The sequence below is a fragment of the Pogona vitticeps genome, chromosome 1, assembly GCF_051106095.1.
Source record: "Pogona vitticeps strain Pit_001003342236 chromosome 1, PviZW2.1, whole genome shotgun sequence".
NCBI classification, from domain to species: domain Eukaryota; kingdom Metazoa; phylum Chordata; class Lepidosauria; order Squamata; family Agamidae; genus Pogona; species Pogona vitticeps.
Genome location: NC_135783.1, coordinates 71,536,067 through 71,554,663, shown reverse-complemented (window position 1 = coordinate 71,554,663; position 18,597 = coordinate 71,536,067). Strand labels below are relative to the sequence as shown.

Here is an 18,597-nt window from a genome sequence, read left to right as displayed (position 1 = left end):
GCTATACAGGCTAGCTCTTCTCAGAGGTGCAGTGGTGATTTGAACTCACTGTCTCTGCAGCCAGAGACCTAGCTCACTGAGCTATTCCACTAGCATCATATTTTAAAGTGCTAACAAAATATTCCAGAAAGACTTTGTATGTATTTATGTATTCGCGAAGGCTTTCACAGCCGGGATCTGATGGTTGTTGTGGGTTTTTCAGGCTCTTTGGCTGTGTTCTGAAAGTTGTTCTTCCTAACGTTTCACCAGTGTCTGTGGCTGGCATCTTCAGAGGACAGCACAATACATACAGAGTCAGCACAAAAATTCTTTATTCCCACCTTTTGAGAATCAGGTCTCCAAGTGAGGTTTCAATATAAAACAATATTATCAAATATTTGCCTACCATTAAAGCTGGTGACATGAAAGAAGGTAAAACAAAGTATGAGGAGCTCAAATGCCCTTTCAAGCATGAATTTATTAATGAGCACAGCTTAGATTTTTGAAGTGAAGTATTTATAACCAGGCAGTTCAACCACGAAGAGTCGGACACGACTAAACGACTAAACACACACACACACAGTTCAACCAAAGGGCAAGAACTCAATTCAATTAAAATACGAGAACGGCAAAACAGTCCATATTAGTTCTTCCTTTCTATCTTTCCAAACCTGTGCTATTTTTAAACCACAGTGTTTAGTAGCCAAAACACCTAACACAGCATCAGTGTCATTGAAATCTCACGCTGACCTTCCGGACCAGCCATCCCCACTGTTCTCCCCATACCAGCCAATTTATAGATCGTGCCTGATGTTTTTGTTTATGCTGTAAATTTCAAGAGTCTTTCCCTCCTCCTGGGATTTGTTCTACAGAACAAGCGACTACCTTGTAGTATTTTGTTTTCATTTATTTGTATCTAAATTCAGATACAAATATTCATGTTTAAATTCAGATGCAAATCTTTTTTTTTTTAACCTTTAATGACCAAAGGCACTTTGTGAGGAGAGTTTTGGGTTTTTTTACATGGAATTACAGTAATTTAGCACGAGGGGGTTTGCAAGTGGAGGAACATGTTATTTTCTGTATATTTAGCTCAACCAAAGGCAGGAGTGCAGCCTATCAGGTTGTCACATGTCGGAGCAGACAGTATCTGCTGGATAGCGCTCTTTTACACTGGCACGATGCACCTCAGAGGAGTAAGGTGCTAGAGTAAGCTAATGAAGGGCCTTACCACCTTCCTTTTGAGGTGAGAAAAAGATCATAGTGGGAAGCTGAAATGCCTACCTGCAAACAAAACAAAATGAGAGTTAAGAGTTTAGCTTTGAGAAGGAAAGAAAGGCAGCAAACTTCAACAGCTTATGAGTCTCTTCAGGGAGTAATTCCTAAAGTAAGCTAATTTTTTTAAATAATTTGAGCAACATGAAATGAAAAATTAGGAGGACACTGTGACAACCCCAGACCTACTGGAGTATGCCACACTATAACTAAGCTGCCACCAACCATTCCCTATAAGGAGTCACACAGACCAGGAATGGATTTAACAAACAAAAGAACAAGGTTTATTTAAATAACAAACAGGGTAAATAAAAAGATCAAGTAAATAAGATACTGTAACGTGGCTTAGACTCAATCATACATACATCAGGTTGGTTCACACAGAACACTTTAAAGTAAAGCACAGACCCTGAACCTATCAGTTCTGGCTACCTATAAAGAAACCTGAACCTATCAGGTAGGTACTGACTGACACACAGACTCCCACTCCAGCTTCTTCTTCTAACTTCTCCACACAAGCTCCACATATATATACAGTACAGCTCCTCCCCCTGATGTCCCGCCTTCCACTCCCCATAGGATGGAACTTTCCCTCCAAACCCATGACAGACAGGTACCATCAGTGCTGTATGTGACACCTCCCCTCTTTATAAGTTGTTTTGCAGGGGGAAAGCTAAAGTGCTTTTCTCCAAAAAACAACCAGGATCCAAAACACACAAAAACAGTTATACAATAACATACACAATCCCATACTTACACTCTAGGTTAAACATATCATTTAGGCATTTAAACATTAACATTTACAATACATTAAGTCACCTTTATTAATACAAACCAAGCATGTTTAATAAACAAGTCCATTTAACTTTTGGTCACCAAAATATACACATAGTCCATGGTTTCTTCGCCGTCTTCATTCTTCGGGTGTTCCTGACAATGCGTCAGCAACACAGTTCATTGACCCTCTGACCACCTTCACTTCAAAGTCATAATCTTGCAGGTTTAAAGTTTACTATTGTGGGTTTTCATTGTCTTTAACCACTGCAGTGGTGAGTGGTCAGTGCACAGAACAAAATGTCTTCTCCAGATGTAAGGTTTGGCCTTCTGAATCGCGTATACTATGGCCAGGCACTCCTTTTCCACGGTTGCCAAATGTCTCTCACCTTTCTGGAGTTTCCTACTCAGGTAGGACACTGGATGCTGGTCACCATTTTCATCCTCCTGGCAAAGAACTGCTCCTACCCCACTGTTAGATGCATCGGTGTAGATGATGAACTCCCGGTCGAAGTCTGGAGCACGCAGCACTGGATAGTTGATGAGTGCCTCCTTCAACCTCCGGAACGCCTCCTCACAGTCGCTGGTCCACAGGATGCGGTCATCAGTCTTCTTCCGCGTCAGATCGCTCAGCGGAGTCGCTATCTCGCTAAACCTCGGGATGAACTTTCTGTAGTAGCCCACCAACCCAAGAAATGATTTGACTTTTTTCTTGGTGTTGGGTCTGGGCCAATCACGAACGGCTTCTATCTTGGCCTCTAGGGGTTTGATCACTCCTCCCCCTACTATGTGACCCAAGTATTTTATTTCTGGGCTACCCAGCTGCAGTTTGTTCTCTTTGCAGGGCCTAGGCCAAAGCACTTCCTCCCCTGGGTTAAAGTGCCTCTCCCTGGCTTTCTGGTCATACCAGGTTTTCTGTCTGACCTTCTGAGCTTGCAAGTTCTCTGCTGCTAAATCTAGGTTTCTCTTTAGGTCATTCATTAAAGAGTCTATATATGTCACCACGTCTTGTGGGTCATCCTGGGTGATCTGCTCCCAATTTTGTTTGATTAAAGCAAGTGGCCCTTTCACCCTTCTCCCAAACAAAAGTTCAAACGGACTGAACCCGGTACTGGCTTATGGCACTGATCGATAAGCAAACAAAAGGGATTGCAGCTTCTGGTCCCAATTGTTTGGATTCTCTGCCAAGTAAGCCCTAATCATGCGCATTAGAGTCCCATTGAACTTCTCCGTTAACCCATTACTTTTGGGGTGATAGGCAGTGGTTTCCTTGTGCTTAATTCCACAGATTTGCCATAACCGTTTCATGAGCTTTGATGTAAACGATGCGCCCAAATCTGTGATTATTTCTGAGGCAAATCCCATCCTGGACATGTACCCCACCAAGGCATCTGCCACTGTGTTAGTTTCAATGTTAGTCAAGGAAATGGCTTCAGGGTACCTCGTGGCATGGTCCACAATGGTGAGAATGAACCTGTTCCCCCTCTTTGTGGCCTTGGGCAAAGGTCCCACAATATCCACTCCTATACATTTGAACGGGGTGTCAATCACAGGCAAAGGGCACAACTTCGCTTTGGTCCTGTCACGGTTATTCCCCTGCCTCTGACACACATCACATTGTTTACAGAACTCCTTGATCTGCTTCCCTATTTCAGGCCAGTAAAAGTTCTGTGTGATTCTCTGCTGTGTTTTGTTCACCCCTAAGTGTGCAGCAAACATGTCAGAGTGCCCCCTTTGTAATATCATGGGGCGATACTTTTCAGATACCACTAGCTGACTTCTGATCCCATCTCCCCCTTTTGAGATATTCCTCAGGGTCTCTCTATATAAAATTCCCTTTTCCTCACGAAATCTCACTGGGGTTTCAGGTGTTAGCTGGGTGTCTGTCACCTGTTCAAAACACTTTTGGAGAGTGGCGTCTGCCTTCTGCTCTTGGCCAAATTTGCTGTCTGTGGTTAAGTTTTCCATCACAGCTTCGGAACTACCCTCTGCTTCCACCTCTGGCCCTTCAGTACCCCCCTGAACTGTCTCTGTGGTAGCTTGTGAGCGTGTAATCACTAGCACCCGTTTCACATGTTCAGCCAGGTCATTTCCCACGAGCACGGCTGCTGGCAGAGTCGATGAAATCGCTAGCCGCCAAACTCCCCTCCAGCCTTGAAAGTTCACAGGTACCTCAGCTACTGGCAGTGAGATCACCCGCCCCTCAATCCCTGCCACCTTTAGGCTCTCATTCGGGATTATATACTCCCTAGGAATAATATCTGGATGGCACAGGGTCACCTGGGAACAAGTATCCCTTAGCCCCCTATACTGATGGTCAAGTATTCCTACGTCCACCCCTGCGGTCTCAAACAATTGTGAATCTGTTCTCACTAGTAAGCAGCGCTTGACCTCCACAAGAGGACCATTTTCCCCAGCCTGATCAGCAGATGTAACTGGTTCAGAGTGAGTCGCCATGGCAACAGGCTCCCTCAGTGGCAAGGAGCTTTGCTCTGTCTGGACACAGAACACAGCTTTTGGCTTGGTTCCACTCCAATCATGAGGCAAATTTCCCTTTAGCTGCTTTAATTTCTCACACTCTGAGATTAGATGGCCCTTTCCTTGACAGAAATAACATTTTCTGCTGTATTTGGAGTCTTTCTCATCTGATTTTGGTTTTCCCTCCAAAATCTGAGGTCTTTGTGGTTTCATGTCTGAGGGCTTCCCTTCAACATGGGCCCCTCCCCCTTGCTGGTTTTTCCCTGGTCCCTGAGAGTACTTGCTGTAGGTTTCTTTGGGTTTACCTACAGATTTCCCCTCAGCACCTAAGGGCTTTCTTATTTGGGAAATAAAATCTGCGATCTCTGCCGCTTCTGCCACAGATTTAGGTTTCCTTTCCCTCACATGGAACTTTAGTTCCCCATGCAGGACTGAATAAAACTGTTCCAGCGCTATCAGGTCTTTGAGCTGCTGGAAGGTTTTTGTCCCCTCTTGAGACAGCCATTTCTCTAGCAACCTCACCAGTTGGGCCCCCACTTGGGTAAAAGTCTGCTCTGGTTTCTTTGTGAGTGACCTGAATCTTTGCCTCAGCTGTTCCGCATTTATCCCATGCCGGGCAAACACCAGTTTTTTAAACTCAGCGAAATCTTTCAGCAGTTCCACTGGCATCTCTGCATAGACTTCTGCCAGGCTGCCACTGATTAAAGATCGCATAATGGTCATCTTCTCAGTTTCCCTTACTGAGAAGTTCACAAACGCTCTTTCCACGAGGGAAAAGAACACCTCAGGGCAATCTCCCTTGTGGTACACAGGGAATTTCTTCAGGTCAGTTTTAGACAATTGGCCCACCTCAGAATCTCTATTGTTATTATTATTCTGGTTCATCATTTCCAATTTTCTTAACTCAAACGCCATCCTTTCTTTTTCCAGAGCAATTTTCTCTCTCTCCCTCTCCATTTCCATTCTCTCTCTCTCTAATTCAAATTGCCTTTGTTTCTCTTCCCTTTCTATTTCCCTCATCCTCAGTTCATGCTGTTGGGCTAGGAGCATTTTCCTGAGTTCTAGGTTCTGTTCTCCCGTGCTCTCATCCTGCACTGAGCCAAATTCCTCCTCAGAACCTTGGTCTACCTGTGGGTCTCTCACTTCACCCATTTCTGCCATTTGGCTTCGAGTCAAGGGCATAATCCCCCCCCAGAACAGGCTGCCTTCAAAAGTCAAGCCTCAAAATAAAGCGATGACTTTTTTCCTTTTGCCTCAGAACAGCCTTCTATAGACTGCTGCTGTTCCTTCAGCACTAACTTGCAACTGTTGCCAGGCAGAATCCACCCCCCTCTGCTAGGCCTCTCAGCAGACAGGCTAGATCACTGTTACTTCACTCAGCTTTGCCTCAGCCTTTTCCCGCCAAAACAGGTTGCCTCAGAGCTCCCTAATCTAGTCCCACCAATCCGAGTGTGCACGTTCTTCCACTAGCCTACCTCCCCGTGAGGTAAGCCTAGAAGATTACCTACGCGCCCTCAGATTGTCCCTAACTAGACCCCCCTTGCTCTGGGCACACTTGCCAAGGCTTTGCTGGACCAATGGACAACTGGACTAGTCGTATCACACACGCTGGACACCAATCAATGTGACAACCCCAGACCTACTGGAGTATGCCACACTATAACTAAGCTGCCACCAACCATTCCCTATAAGGAGTCACACAGACCAGGAATGGATTTAACAAACAAAAGAACAAGGTTTATTTAAATAACAAACAGGGTAAATAAAAAGATCAAGTAAATAAGATACTGTAACGTGGCTTAGACTCAATCATACATACATCAGGTTGGTTCACACAGAACACTTTAAAGTAAAGCACAGACCCTGAACCTATCAGTTCTGGCTACCTATAAAGAAACCTGAACCTATCAGGTAGGTACTGACTGACACACAGTTGTACCCTGTCTGACACACAGACTCCCACTCCAGCTTCTTCTTCTAACTTCTCCACACAAGCTCCACATATATATACAGTACAGCTCCTCCCCCTGATGTCCCGCCTTCCACTCCCCATAGGATGGAACTTTCCCTCCAAACCCATGACAGACAGGTACCATCAGTGCTGTATGTGACAGACACAAAAGACAAAGAGTATATCATTCTATTAGATTTCTGCAGAATGGTTAATACATTATAGAGTGTGGCAATCATTTGTAGACCCTTTATTTAACTAAGAGTAGATTTGATTTTGTGTATGTGCTATTATAATTACTCTGTTCAAAACCTGTCAAAACCAGTGCTGCTGTTTCTTGCACCAAACTAGCAAAGTGAGTATTTCAGTTCTCTGGGGAAATGTGTAGACTTGTTTCCCTTTTACATCTTGCTTCTAAACAAGATGTGAAATGATATGTGTAAAAATAAGGTAGTATAGCTCCATAATATCAATATAATGCATTTCCCAAACGACACTCGCAGCAGCAATACATGTTTCTCAGTCAACATTCCCTCAGTTTTGACTCCCTCTTTGGATTTTTGACTGCACTCTCTGTCCCTAGTTTTGAAACCATATTCTCCCCCCTGATGGCAAAATTGCATGTTTGGACTTTGATCTAGGGTTTCCCTAGATATTTTACCACTTGTTAAATATCTCACTTACCTTGAAAAGCCCTATTAAGCTCTCTGTAAGTCGTTCTGACTTGACAGCACAAAACACACACATCTTTATCTACGGAAGGAGAGATGTGTATACTAATTCAGGAACTTCTGAGGTGGATTTTCTTTAGGCGACATAAGATTCATCCTTATTGGGTTCTGTATCCCCCCTCCATGTGTGTGTGTGTGTATCTGTGTATCTGTGTATCTGTGTATCTATCTATCTATCTATCTATCTATCTATCTATCTATCTATCTATCTATCTATCTATCTATCTATCTGTCTGTCTGTCTGTCTGTCTGTCTGTCTGTCTGTCTGTCTGTCTGTCATCTATCTTAAAAAATCTCAGTATTTAATTATATAACTACAGATTTGAATTAATAGCTGTCTGGTAACTAAGATATCTCTACATTTACCATTTCCTTTTTTCTGATATCATTATGAATGTTGAATATCCACACTGATTAAAAAATAATAATAATAGGTGTAGCTAGGTATCTGGCTGTAGAGCCAGAGATTGGGAATTAAATTCCCCATTGTATGTCTCAGAAGAGTCAGCCTTTGTGGCCTTGAGGAAGCTGCACAGTCCCAGGGCACCCCCAAGAAGAAGGGAATGGTAAGCCACTTTTGAGTAATTTCTACCTTAGAAACCCTGGAAAAGTTCACCATAAGTCAGAATTGATTTGGCAGCATATAATTATTAGTATTATTTTTATAAGTTAAACTCTGGAGATTACCTTTCAATACTGGCCTCACCATTAAACACAGATGGGTTTGAATTCACAACACAACATATGGAGAATTTGGAAAACAAGGTACCTCGGAGTATTTGTGACTGAAACTATTTTGATTACAAAATAGCAGTACTATGTATTTACTGAAAGAGATGGTAAAATGAAAGTTCAAATAAAAACAAAACAGCAAACCACAGTCTAAGCCAAAAGCTCTAAACCTTGGGTTCACAAGTGTTCTTGGATTGCAGCTCCCAGAAATCCTGGCCAGCACAGCCAGGGATGAAGGCTTCTGGGAGTTGTAGTCCAAGAATTCCTGGGACCCAGGGTTGGGAACCACTGGTCTAAGCATTGCAGGAAGAAAGAACTGTAGTTGCAAATGAGTTTTATGGATTCTCTTTACCTGTCCTTTTGTTTCCTTGGTGGACCCTTCTTATAGAGATCTTGATTCTGCACAACAGAAAGATGTATCCAAGTTGGCATCTTTTTAAATGTTTGTTCAGACTGGATTTGCACCTCTTTGTTCCTCATCAGAAAACCGTCTCTAGGTTTTCATGCAGAAAAGTTCATTTGGTACTGCAAAAGAATAGGCTTTTCTATGGCAGATCTGGATGGAGGTCTGTTGTTATTGTTGTATGCTGTCAAGTCAGAATTGACTTATATGAACCCTAACAGTGTTTGCAGGTAAGTGAGACCTTTAACAGATGGTTTTACCAGTTCTGCGCTCACTCCCTGGTGATTTTCCATGGCTGAATCTAATTCCTAGTCCATCACTTTATCCACTACATCACATGGAGATCCCTAGAGCCCCTTAAAAAAAATTATTACAACAGTTTTCAAAGAGACAGCTATTCTGGTGTGTTTTAACATGTATCACAAAAATAGAACAGAAATAAAAGTGGAAGTATTGCAGCACCTTCAAGAGTAACCAGCTGAGCTTTTACAGTTTACAGTTGATTTCCTCAGATGCATGGAGTGAAATCCATGTTTCACCCATATGTCTGAGGAGACTGTAATCCACAAAAACTCAAATTTTAATAAATTTCCCTATCTTAAAGGTAACACCATACCTTTGCTTTTATTTTTGTTTTATTCTGATTATATTCAGTTGTTACGTCACTGACCCTTTACCTTTTTGCCTTCTTTAGACTGTCCTATCTGGCAGTCTCTCTGCAAGTAGCTAAACCCAGGCAAGTCTTTGCACAACAGTGAGGGGAAAATACTCTTTGTATTGTTGCATCCAATTTATTGGAAGAGACTTTTGGGTGCAACTGCACACAATTATTTTAGGAAAAATTCTGCAGCATAGAAGTTGGTAATTTAAACATGTATTCAATTGGAACTGCATGGAATACTGGGGATGGTGAAGGATGATCAAAATGCAATGTGACAAGTGTGTTGGATATGGACACAGCTCAAGTCAGCTACATTCCAGGAAAATGCCCCAGACAGATAAGTGTGATGACATGGATTGAACTAGGAAAAAAAAATATTCTGTCACCACCAGTATCTGTCTGTTCAGGTTTATTTGTGACCAATGATAAAATTGTGCTTTCCTTTATCACAGAAAGTTAACCTCCTGACTCCTCAAATAACACATAGAGGACTAAATGCTGACATTGTTTAACAGGTGCAGTTATTTGTTATCAAAATGCTGGTATCTGAAATATCAACTGTTTCTCGTACCCTCCCACTTTCTGCAAGGTTTTTTCATTTGGTTTTTAAGACAACGTTGCTTCTTTTTGTTGCCTTTCTCCAACAAATGTTACCAGCCTTGCTGCACTGGCCTTGTAATACAAATGACATTTAAATGGGAAGATAACAAAGCATAAACAACAAAGTACAAAAACACATTCGGTCTGCTTTACTGGTGATTTATCGTCATCTTCTTTGCTTTTTCCTCATCATCTGTACTAACGGTGCTGGGTACAGAGATAAAATGGAATGACAGGAACCAAGGGAAGACTTGGCTTTAGTGTGATTAAAGAAAGGAAACAGAAAGACTATCCAGGAAGATACAGGAGGGAAGGATGCAGTCATGACTGATACTGATGACGAGAAAGGATGGATGTCACCTGCAGTATGAAGTCCCAGAACCCCATAATTGGGAAGCACAGAACTTTGGAGCGTTAGAGCAGAAAGCCAAATTCATTTGTCCCCTCTAAGGGGTTGACTGCATGAACAAATAGAATCAGAATTGCTTGGGGATTGGGATGGTCAGATGGGCATTATTTTCCATTGACTGCATTATGTACAAGTCAATGTAAATCTTTTTCCTTTCTAATCTGTACCTTTTCCTTCCATTGCTAGGGCTGTTCCCCCCCCCCCCCGCAGCAAATGCATTTGCATTTGTTCAGATGATGTGATTGCTTCACTTAGAAATGCAATGGGGGATGTGCAAGGGTACTGGTGTTTAGTGGGTGGGGAGAGAGGAAGCAAAGGGGCACGTGAGGGTGTCAGTTTCCCTCAACTGACACCCTTTGTCTCCAAACTATTTCTTTCTTTTTTAAAAAAAGTCTTCATGTCGGCACTTCAACAAAGTTGCACTACAGCACTTGGGAGACGCATGCTTTAAAAAGAAAAGATAGGAGGAAGTTGCTAATCAGCACATGTTCACAGCTTGTTACGGCAGCTTCTGCTGTAGAGACATCAGCCTCTGTCCCAGTGACTGCTGCAGATATGGATGGCTACAGCAGAAACTGCCTTAACAAGCTGCAAATATGTGCTGATTGACAATTTCCCCCTCCTCCTCTCTCTACTGAGTCCAGTCTGGATGGCCTGCCCTGTGAACCATGGGCTTCACTCTCCTCCCATAGTAGCTAGTATTTAAAAACTGAAGTAGATACATTTAGTGTGAGCACACACCTGGACACACCCAGGAAGATGTGTAATTTGGCCTTTAGACAAAATTCTGCATACACAATTTTCTGTCAAGCAATCTTGTGCCACACAGCCTGCACTGTGTTGCAATTGGTGGCCTGGGCTGAGGTGACTGAGAACTGGAGAGTTTATAATTGTAACTGGAGATTTAGCAAGGTGTTTGAGCAAAACATTCTGCCTTGTTTCATAGTATATTGGCAACATTTTGTTCCTCTTTATTGTAATTAGTTAATTTCCTGCATCGAACCATGGAAATCAGGGGGTGGGGTGGGGGGAGAGAAACTTGCTTTAATCTGTACACAGAGAGAGATAAAGAGAGATAAACACCCAGGCACCCAGGCAGGCAGAGCTGTGTATAAACAATTTTAACTGTTTTCTGTCCTCTTTTTCTCCTCCCCCATTTTTTTTCAGAATGGGGGAGAGATGTTAATTGTGGACAGAAGTTGCATACTCCAAAAAAAGGCCCATGCTGGTGACAGCTGCTGTAGTGCATACAGACGGGAAATGCATGTTTCCATCCGACTTACATAGATTAGTATTTTCAGCAAAGGGAGCCTCATGTCTGGAAGTGGCATCTCCCATGTACAGAATGTGTTTGCAGTCCCGTCCTTGAGACAGGCTAGTAAAGAGGGTTTCCAGATCTCAGGGCACCAGCTGCAGTCTCAATGAATGGCTATGCTTCTCCAGGTGGGGAGACACACCTCAGGGGGAGGGGCATCAGAAGAGAAGTGCTTAAAGTATGGGCCCATATCTCCATCCATTCATGGCTGGCTTTAGTGTTTGCTGACTTAGCATGAATGCATTTGGATGGGTGTTGTGTTTTGAACACTAAAGAGCCAGGAGAGTAGCAGACTGGAAGGAAGAACCAGTAGGGCATGCAGTTGAACCAGTAGGGTGTGCACGCTTTGTGCCTTTTGGATTACATTGTTTTGTGCTCATTTCTGGAATCAGCTAACCCCCAATGCAGTTCCAGTCCTCTCCCTAACTCTTGCCTGCCAGCCTGCTTCTGTGACATCATAAAATCCTATCTCCTGATTAGAGATGGGCATGAACCTTGATTCAGAGGTTCATGCTGGTTTGTACACATGGTACCATAGAGGCCACATGTTTTCTTCCCCTGCCTCCCCATCCAACAACCCACTCATAAGTCGGAATGCACTCCTCTCCTCTTCCTCTTTGGCTGCTTGACCCCTTCCTAACAGGAGCAGAAGCAGGAGCTTTCTTGTCCCACCTCCTTGTCTGAGTGGGCATTCAGCCAAGGAGGCAGGGCACAGAAGCCCGTTCTCCTGCCAGAGATTAGTCAAACAGCTAAAGAGGAGGAGAGGAGTGCACACTGGCTGGTGGAGGGAGGGATGCTGTCAGTGACATCATACCAACTACACTAGAGATGCTTTGTGGGAGGATACTGGCCACCATATTAGGCTTTCTGCTACTTTCTCCATTTTGTTCAAGTCACAAACTTATGATGTATCCATGAACTGCAAATGTTATTTTATACACTATAATTTTTTTTTTAAAAGTATGCGACCTTCATATGATTGCAGCTCTGTTACTGTGGGTCTCTTACGTCTGAAATAACTAGAATTAAGGAGCAAAGCACACTACATATCTTCAAAGTAACAATTCTGGAAAAGCTGTTTCAAAGTCTGGGTTGAGCATGATGTAATTAAGAACTAAATTGGCTTTCTCTATAAAGAATAAAGTCTAGTTCGGGGGCTGAATTAACTTTGGCTGACCCTGTTTTTCTGAACATTTTAAATTATTATTTTATCAGACTTCCTTTAAAGTGAGCTACAGTTTTATAGGTCATGTTGAGGCTGAAGGCTTTCTTCTCTGAAAAACTACTTAAAAGTGTGCAAATTGTTCTTTGTAATGCTGCAAGGTTGTCATCCAAATTGATGGATTCATTTTTTCTTCTTCTAACATTAAATTTCTGTGTTTCTGTTCATACTTTTCTGTTGGATAACTAGTTGAGTAATGTCTATTAGCAAACAAACTAGTAGTTATAGTGCCATAGATAAAATTCAAGAGTTGATTTTAAGACCTCTTGTGTATTTTCTGATACTTGCATAATTATGATCTTAAAACTAAAGTCTGGAACCAAGGAGAAGAAAAATATCTCTAGGATAAAAATCCTTTTTATTCCTTATGTTCTCAAAATGCACATCTGAATCACTAAATAAAACCAGATATCTTTCAGATCTTTTACAATAGACAGTATTTAAAGGTTTTAGAATGGCTTTAGAAATTGCTGTCTAAGGGGCAGGGGTAGTCTGTATGCTACTTTATGGATATTTTTTGTCTACAATGACCATAACTTCCAGTATGGCCAGAGGTTGGGGATTATGGGAGAATATGCAGAACATCTGAAGGGTGCCAAGCAGCCCACCTCAGGTTCATGGTGTAGATGTGTATTTGGTTTTGTGTGTGTTAATTTCTTAACTAACAAGCTCAGGGATCAGCAATATATGATGTCCTTCCAGGGCTTATTTAGAATTCTATCTCACATTGTTGTTCCTCACTGTTGATGCTGCATAAGAATGGGGGGGAACTACAGTCTATCAACATTTGGAGAACCAGACGGAACCTATGGCCACAGGAAGATTTTTTTAACTAACTTCTATCTATGCTGACAATGCTGATGGGGACTGGTAGTCATTTGAGTCCAGCACCATTTGGAGAGCCACTGGCCCTGCATTCCTGGTTTAAAGACATAAACTGTAGTCCTGTTTACACCAAATCTCTGCACACGAGTGTGCACTCACAGAAACAGATTCTGAAATGTGTGCACGGGGAGGTGGTGGGTGGGAAACAGCACTCAAATATTCATATGTAACCAAAACATATTACATATTGTGTCTCTGCTTCTAAACTCTTATTTTGGCTAAAACACCAATATTCTGTCTCTGCTGTTTTCAATCTACAGAGTGCTGAACAGATTTCAGCATTGTGTCCACAATTCCATGACACTCAGGTAGATGGTATGGAAGAAGTAAAGGATATCCCTTTTATAAAGCCACTGGCAAGGCAGCTTACAGATGCTGACAGGCTTCGGAAGGTCATCCAAGAGCTTATGGACACAGAGAAATCCTATGTAAAGGTAAAGGGACTTTCCCATGCAGTTTTTTTTCCTCATTGTGTTTTAATTGCAACTGTTGGACCACAGACAAGATATGGCTCATATTTTCTTCAGATCCAATCTCACCACTTGAACTCTACTTATAAAGCAATTATGCTTGGAAAAAAGTATGAATGAGAGTTGATGCTTTAGGCCAAGTATCTGCCAGGAAAGGTCTTTAGGGAAGGATGTTAGGGGGAAAGAGGAGTGGTAACCACCCCTTCCCTCCACACTGTGATCTTGAAAATCACACACACAGACCACAAATGTTATAATAAGGCTTAATAGGGTTTCCCCCCCCCCCCCCCGATTTCCCTTGTAATGGTCAGTAGGAGTGTGGAGGAGGGAGGAGGAGAAAAAGATTGGGTGGAGAGGTGGTTGAAGAAAGGAAATGGTTTATCTTTCTGCCCACTATGAAATTAGGCCCTGCCTTCTCCTGACATGCAATCTCCCAAAGATTTCCTGTGAGGATATGTAGCCACTGATATTTAAAAAAGAAAAGACAAAGTTCAACCTTGTCTTAGAATGGTGCTCTCTCTCTATGTGAACATACACACACACACACACACACACACACAGAGAGAGAGAGAGAGAGAGAGAGAGAGAGAGAGAGAGAGCACGTCTTCAGGCAGATTACACGCACAATTGGATAGCTAGATGAATAGACAGGTGACTTCTCTGTGCTATCAAACTTTAGCAACGTCTTTGCTATCCTTCATGGTGTGGCAATGCTGATGTCAAGACAAATGACACAAGGAAAATAAAGATGTGGTTCTGACTGAAAACTAATTCTCATGACTTGGATCCATCCATACTCTTAGTCCCACGCAAAATTTGCCAAACCTTATGTCAGATTTGTGTAAAGTCATGTACGGTAATTTTTCATGCTATTTACAGGATTTGAGCTGCCTCTTTCAGTTATACTTGGAGCCTCTTCAGAATGAGACCTTCCTCACTCAAGATGAGGTAAGGAAATATTGTCGTTATTTTGGTTATCGTGGTTTTGCTTTTCCAGTCTTATTGATGTTAAAGGAATTTCCATGTATTGAAACATAATGGCTGAAATCCTGTTGCACAGTTACTCAGATGGCGTGGCCAAATTGTATTCACTGCATGTATTGCTTCAAAGCCATATTGCAAGCTGGAGGCAAATTGTGGTATGTTGTGAAATGTCTGTAGGCATTAGCTGTTGCATGCCAAGCCAGTGTGCAACAGTTAATGTCTACACAGATTTGTTACTTTACAGCAATTCACTTCTAAAAGTTATGTCATTTGTGCAACTGTGCCACAGGATTTCAGCTATTGTATTTTTGTGCTAGTCTTGGGCCAGAATAAAAAAAATCTACTTATTTATCACATCAGACATGAAAAAAGGCACACTGTGTTTTTATGTCTGAGTCATGTCTCAGTTGCCTGTATTTCTGACAAAGAGGTTTATCAGAAATCTTTGTTTCAGAAATCCTGTCCTCTTCTGCACTGAATGCCAAATTTATTATATGGCAAGTTCATTACTGCTGGAAACAAAAATATCATTAGCAACATATTGATGGATTGCATTCTCTTAATTTGCATTACTGTGAAATACAAAGAGCTTGCATTATTCTAATTTTATTTTTATTCTCCCTTTTATAGATGGAATCATTGTTTGGCAGTCTGCCAGAGATGTTGGATTTTCAAAAAGTTTTTCTAGAAACCCTTGAAGATGGCATTTCCTCCTGTTCTGATTTTAACATGCTTGAAACCCCTTCACAATTTCGGGTAAATGCAAAATATCAAATTCTTTGGATACCCAAATACCATATTTTGATATGTCTGTTCTCTTTGCTTCCCTTTCTCCATCGTTCATCTTTCCCTGACTAGAAGCTTTTTATTTATACAAAAAACTTAAGCACCCAAAATGGAAGCTTTTTGGGCTTTGACTAAGTTATCTGAAATTCTGGCGTGAATCCAGATTTAGATGTGTGCCACAGGTGGAGGAATCAATTTCAGAGCAGCTTTTTCATGGATGATTTCTTTCAAATTTTAGGAATTTGCCTATATTTTGCCTGCGTAATTCAATGTTTTCTGGGCCTTCAAGTTGAATCTGATTTATAGCATCCATAGTAAGATTTCTAAGATGTAAAATATACTCGAGTGGCTTTACCTATGCCACATACACACCCACCTTGTGTTTCCATTGCTCAGTGGGGATTTGAACCAAAGTCTCTGGAGTCAGTCTACTGGCCCTCACCCATTACAGTACTGTCTCCTCCTCATTAACTCTTGGGCATGTTTTGAGATGCCCCTTACCTGTTCCAATGCTTTCTGAACAGATTCCATTTGCTATCAGATGTAACACCTAGAAGCACTATGAACTGTTTTTAAGTTACAGTGAAAGCTCCACTGAAAACAACTTTTAAATGTGTCTTCATGTGTCTGGAGGCAGTCAGTGGGCCAAGTCTCTTTCTGCCTAATGTTCCTCCTCAAAAGGGTAGCAATTGGAGAATAACAAGTCAGTGCAAGAGGAGGGCCGAGGAAGCCAAAGTCTACCTCTCTGAATTTCACTGCTTTTAAGGCATATGAGCCCAGTGAATTCTGAACCCAAAGAGTTTAAACTGAGTGAGTAGTCATGCTATTCACAGAAATTCATTGTTAAGATTCTATAGTTCTGAAAAATCTTGGGAACTGTAGTTTTCTGAGGATGCTTTTCCAAACCACTGCAATATTTTGTATTAAGTTAGCATGTGTCATAATTGCTGTCTGTCATGGAAAAAAGTCAATGTGTCAAAGTCTTAGCAAACTGATACACCTTGTTTTCTACTACAGAATGTTTTCAGTAAGGAAGATTACTGCTTCCTGGATAATATACTTTTTCATCACTTTATGATAGATATCTCACTCCTCTATCTTGTGACTATATAAACTTGATGTCAGTGATTGCGTACCTGTAAAATTATTCTGTACTGTAGTCTTAGAGAGAGCACTTGCTTGTTTTCCAGCACACTTGTTCACTACATTTAAAGCTGTTTATTATCTGTTTACTGTTCTGTGTTTATATTTACGTTGTACACATTAAATTATTGTTAAGGCATATTCAGATTCTTTTGAAATAGAAAGGCAAGGTATATTTTCATAAATATGTGAATTTCAGAACAGATAATATTTGCAACTATAAAGTAGCAGTGGTTGCATCCAGAGTTAAGAAAGTCTCTTTTTTGCCAGCAATACCTATGGAAGGAAAGATGAGGCAAAACAAGAAGTAAGATGTTAACAGTGATTAATTTCATACAATTTCTTACTACATTAAAAAAAACAACCCATGAATTCTGGTGTTATGTTTCTGCAGACTTTCATCTATTTTTAAAAGTAGTATCATTGGATTGTTTTTCATGTTTTTAACTGTTGTTCCGTACTCCAAAAGTTTTATTGAGAAGTTCTACTTGAATGGGTAAATCTTCAAAGTAAAGAATAATGCTAGTTTTGTCTTGACAACCAGGCAGGTGTCCACAAAATCATCTTATTTCTCTTGCGCTTTTCTGATTTTGTTTTGTTTCAGAAACTGCTGTTTTCTTTGGGTGGCTCTTTCCTCTACTATGCTGATCATTTTAAACTGTACAGTGGATTCTGTGCAAACCACATCAAAGTCCAAAAGGTTCTTGAAAGAGGTAATTGTTTTGATGATGTAATATCTGCATGTGACAGATTTCAGGGGTATACACAATTGTTTTTCATGCTAAGAGATTTAAGAAAATACCATTTAATTAATTAATTAATTAAACACTACTCTGGGTGGGTTACAACCCATAAAATAGAAGACAAAAATCAAAATAGAGATATTAAAACCTGCAGCAGTGACCCTAAAAAAACAGATGATACCGACTAATCCCAGAAAAGATGGAAGAAAGGAGGGGAGGGAAGAGGAAGGAAAAAGGAAAAAAGGGGGGGAGGGTGATCAGCTGGGGTTGGTGTGAAAAGCCTAGCTGAAGCAATGTCTTTAATTACCTCCTATATATCAACAGGGAGGGGGCTAGGCAGAGCTCCTTCAGAAGCTGGTTCCATAAAGTTGGAGCCACTGCAAAGAAGGCCCTACCCGTTGTAGAGGATTAATGGCTCTCCCTCAGGGTGGCCACCCAGAGGAGCCTTGACTGGGATGGTATTGTGGGTCAGACAGATGACATTGAGAGACACTCGAACAAGTTGTTTTAGTTTTATAGGATCTTCCTGATGAAGGACGCTGCTGAATTGGAGGTGGGCAGTTCAGAAATATATTGCCCTCCCTGAACTCTTGGGCTACACTTCCTGCCCAATCACTGTTAAATTTATTGCTGCCCTGGCAACCCCATCTTTACCCTGCAGTATTGGCTTTGAAGCAAGGCACCCAGCAAGTGTAATTTGGTTTAAGAAATAAGCCCTGTGCTCTCCTGCAAAATTTGTTTAAAGGCAAAGCATAGCTGTAGTGAAGATTTTTAGTATGCCTCTGGGTATATTGTTGATGTTGCTTTTATATTTTCAGTTAGTGATTAATATGTTTTTAACATTGCTGCTGATTTTTATATATTTATTTTGTGGTTTTGATTGAAGTACACACTGCAATAACTTGTATGTTAGAAAGGCAAGTTTCATGATGGAAGGAAGGCAGTATATAAATAAACCACCAGTAGCAGTAGCAGTAATGATTCAGGTGAAAGCTCAGGTGCATATCAGTGATTATCCTAATATGACAGTCTGGTGATGCCATTATAATTTGATAA

The 18,597-nt window shown here is 41.4% G+C and overlaps 1 protein-coding gene across 7 annotated transcripts in view; it reads left to right on the top strand.

The window, feature by feature from the left end:
- The window catches only part of TIAM2 (TIAM Rac1 associated GEF 2), a 106,036-nt gene that overhangs the window by 75,676 nt on the left and 11,763 nt on the right, over window positions 1–18,597 (top strand). For all 7 annotated transcript variants that reach the window (XM_078383226.1, XM_020801235.3, XM_020801482.3 and 4 more), the window contains 4 exons: window positions 13,676–13,849; window positions 14,765–14,833; window positions 15,500–15,625; window positions 17,403–17,511. In XM_078383226.1, the coding sequence (XP_078239352.1) occupies window positions 13,676–13,849; window positions 14,765–14,833; window positions 15,500–15,625; window positions 17,403–17,511 (478 nt within the window). The remainder of the gene's footprint in view (window positions 1–13,675; window positions 13,850–14,764; window positions 14,834–15,499; window positions 15,626–17,402; window positions 17,512–18,597) is intronic.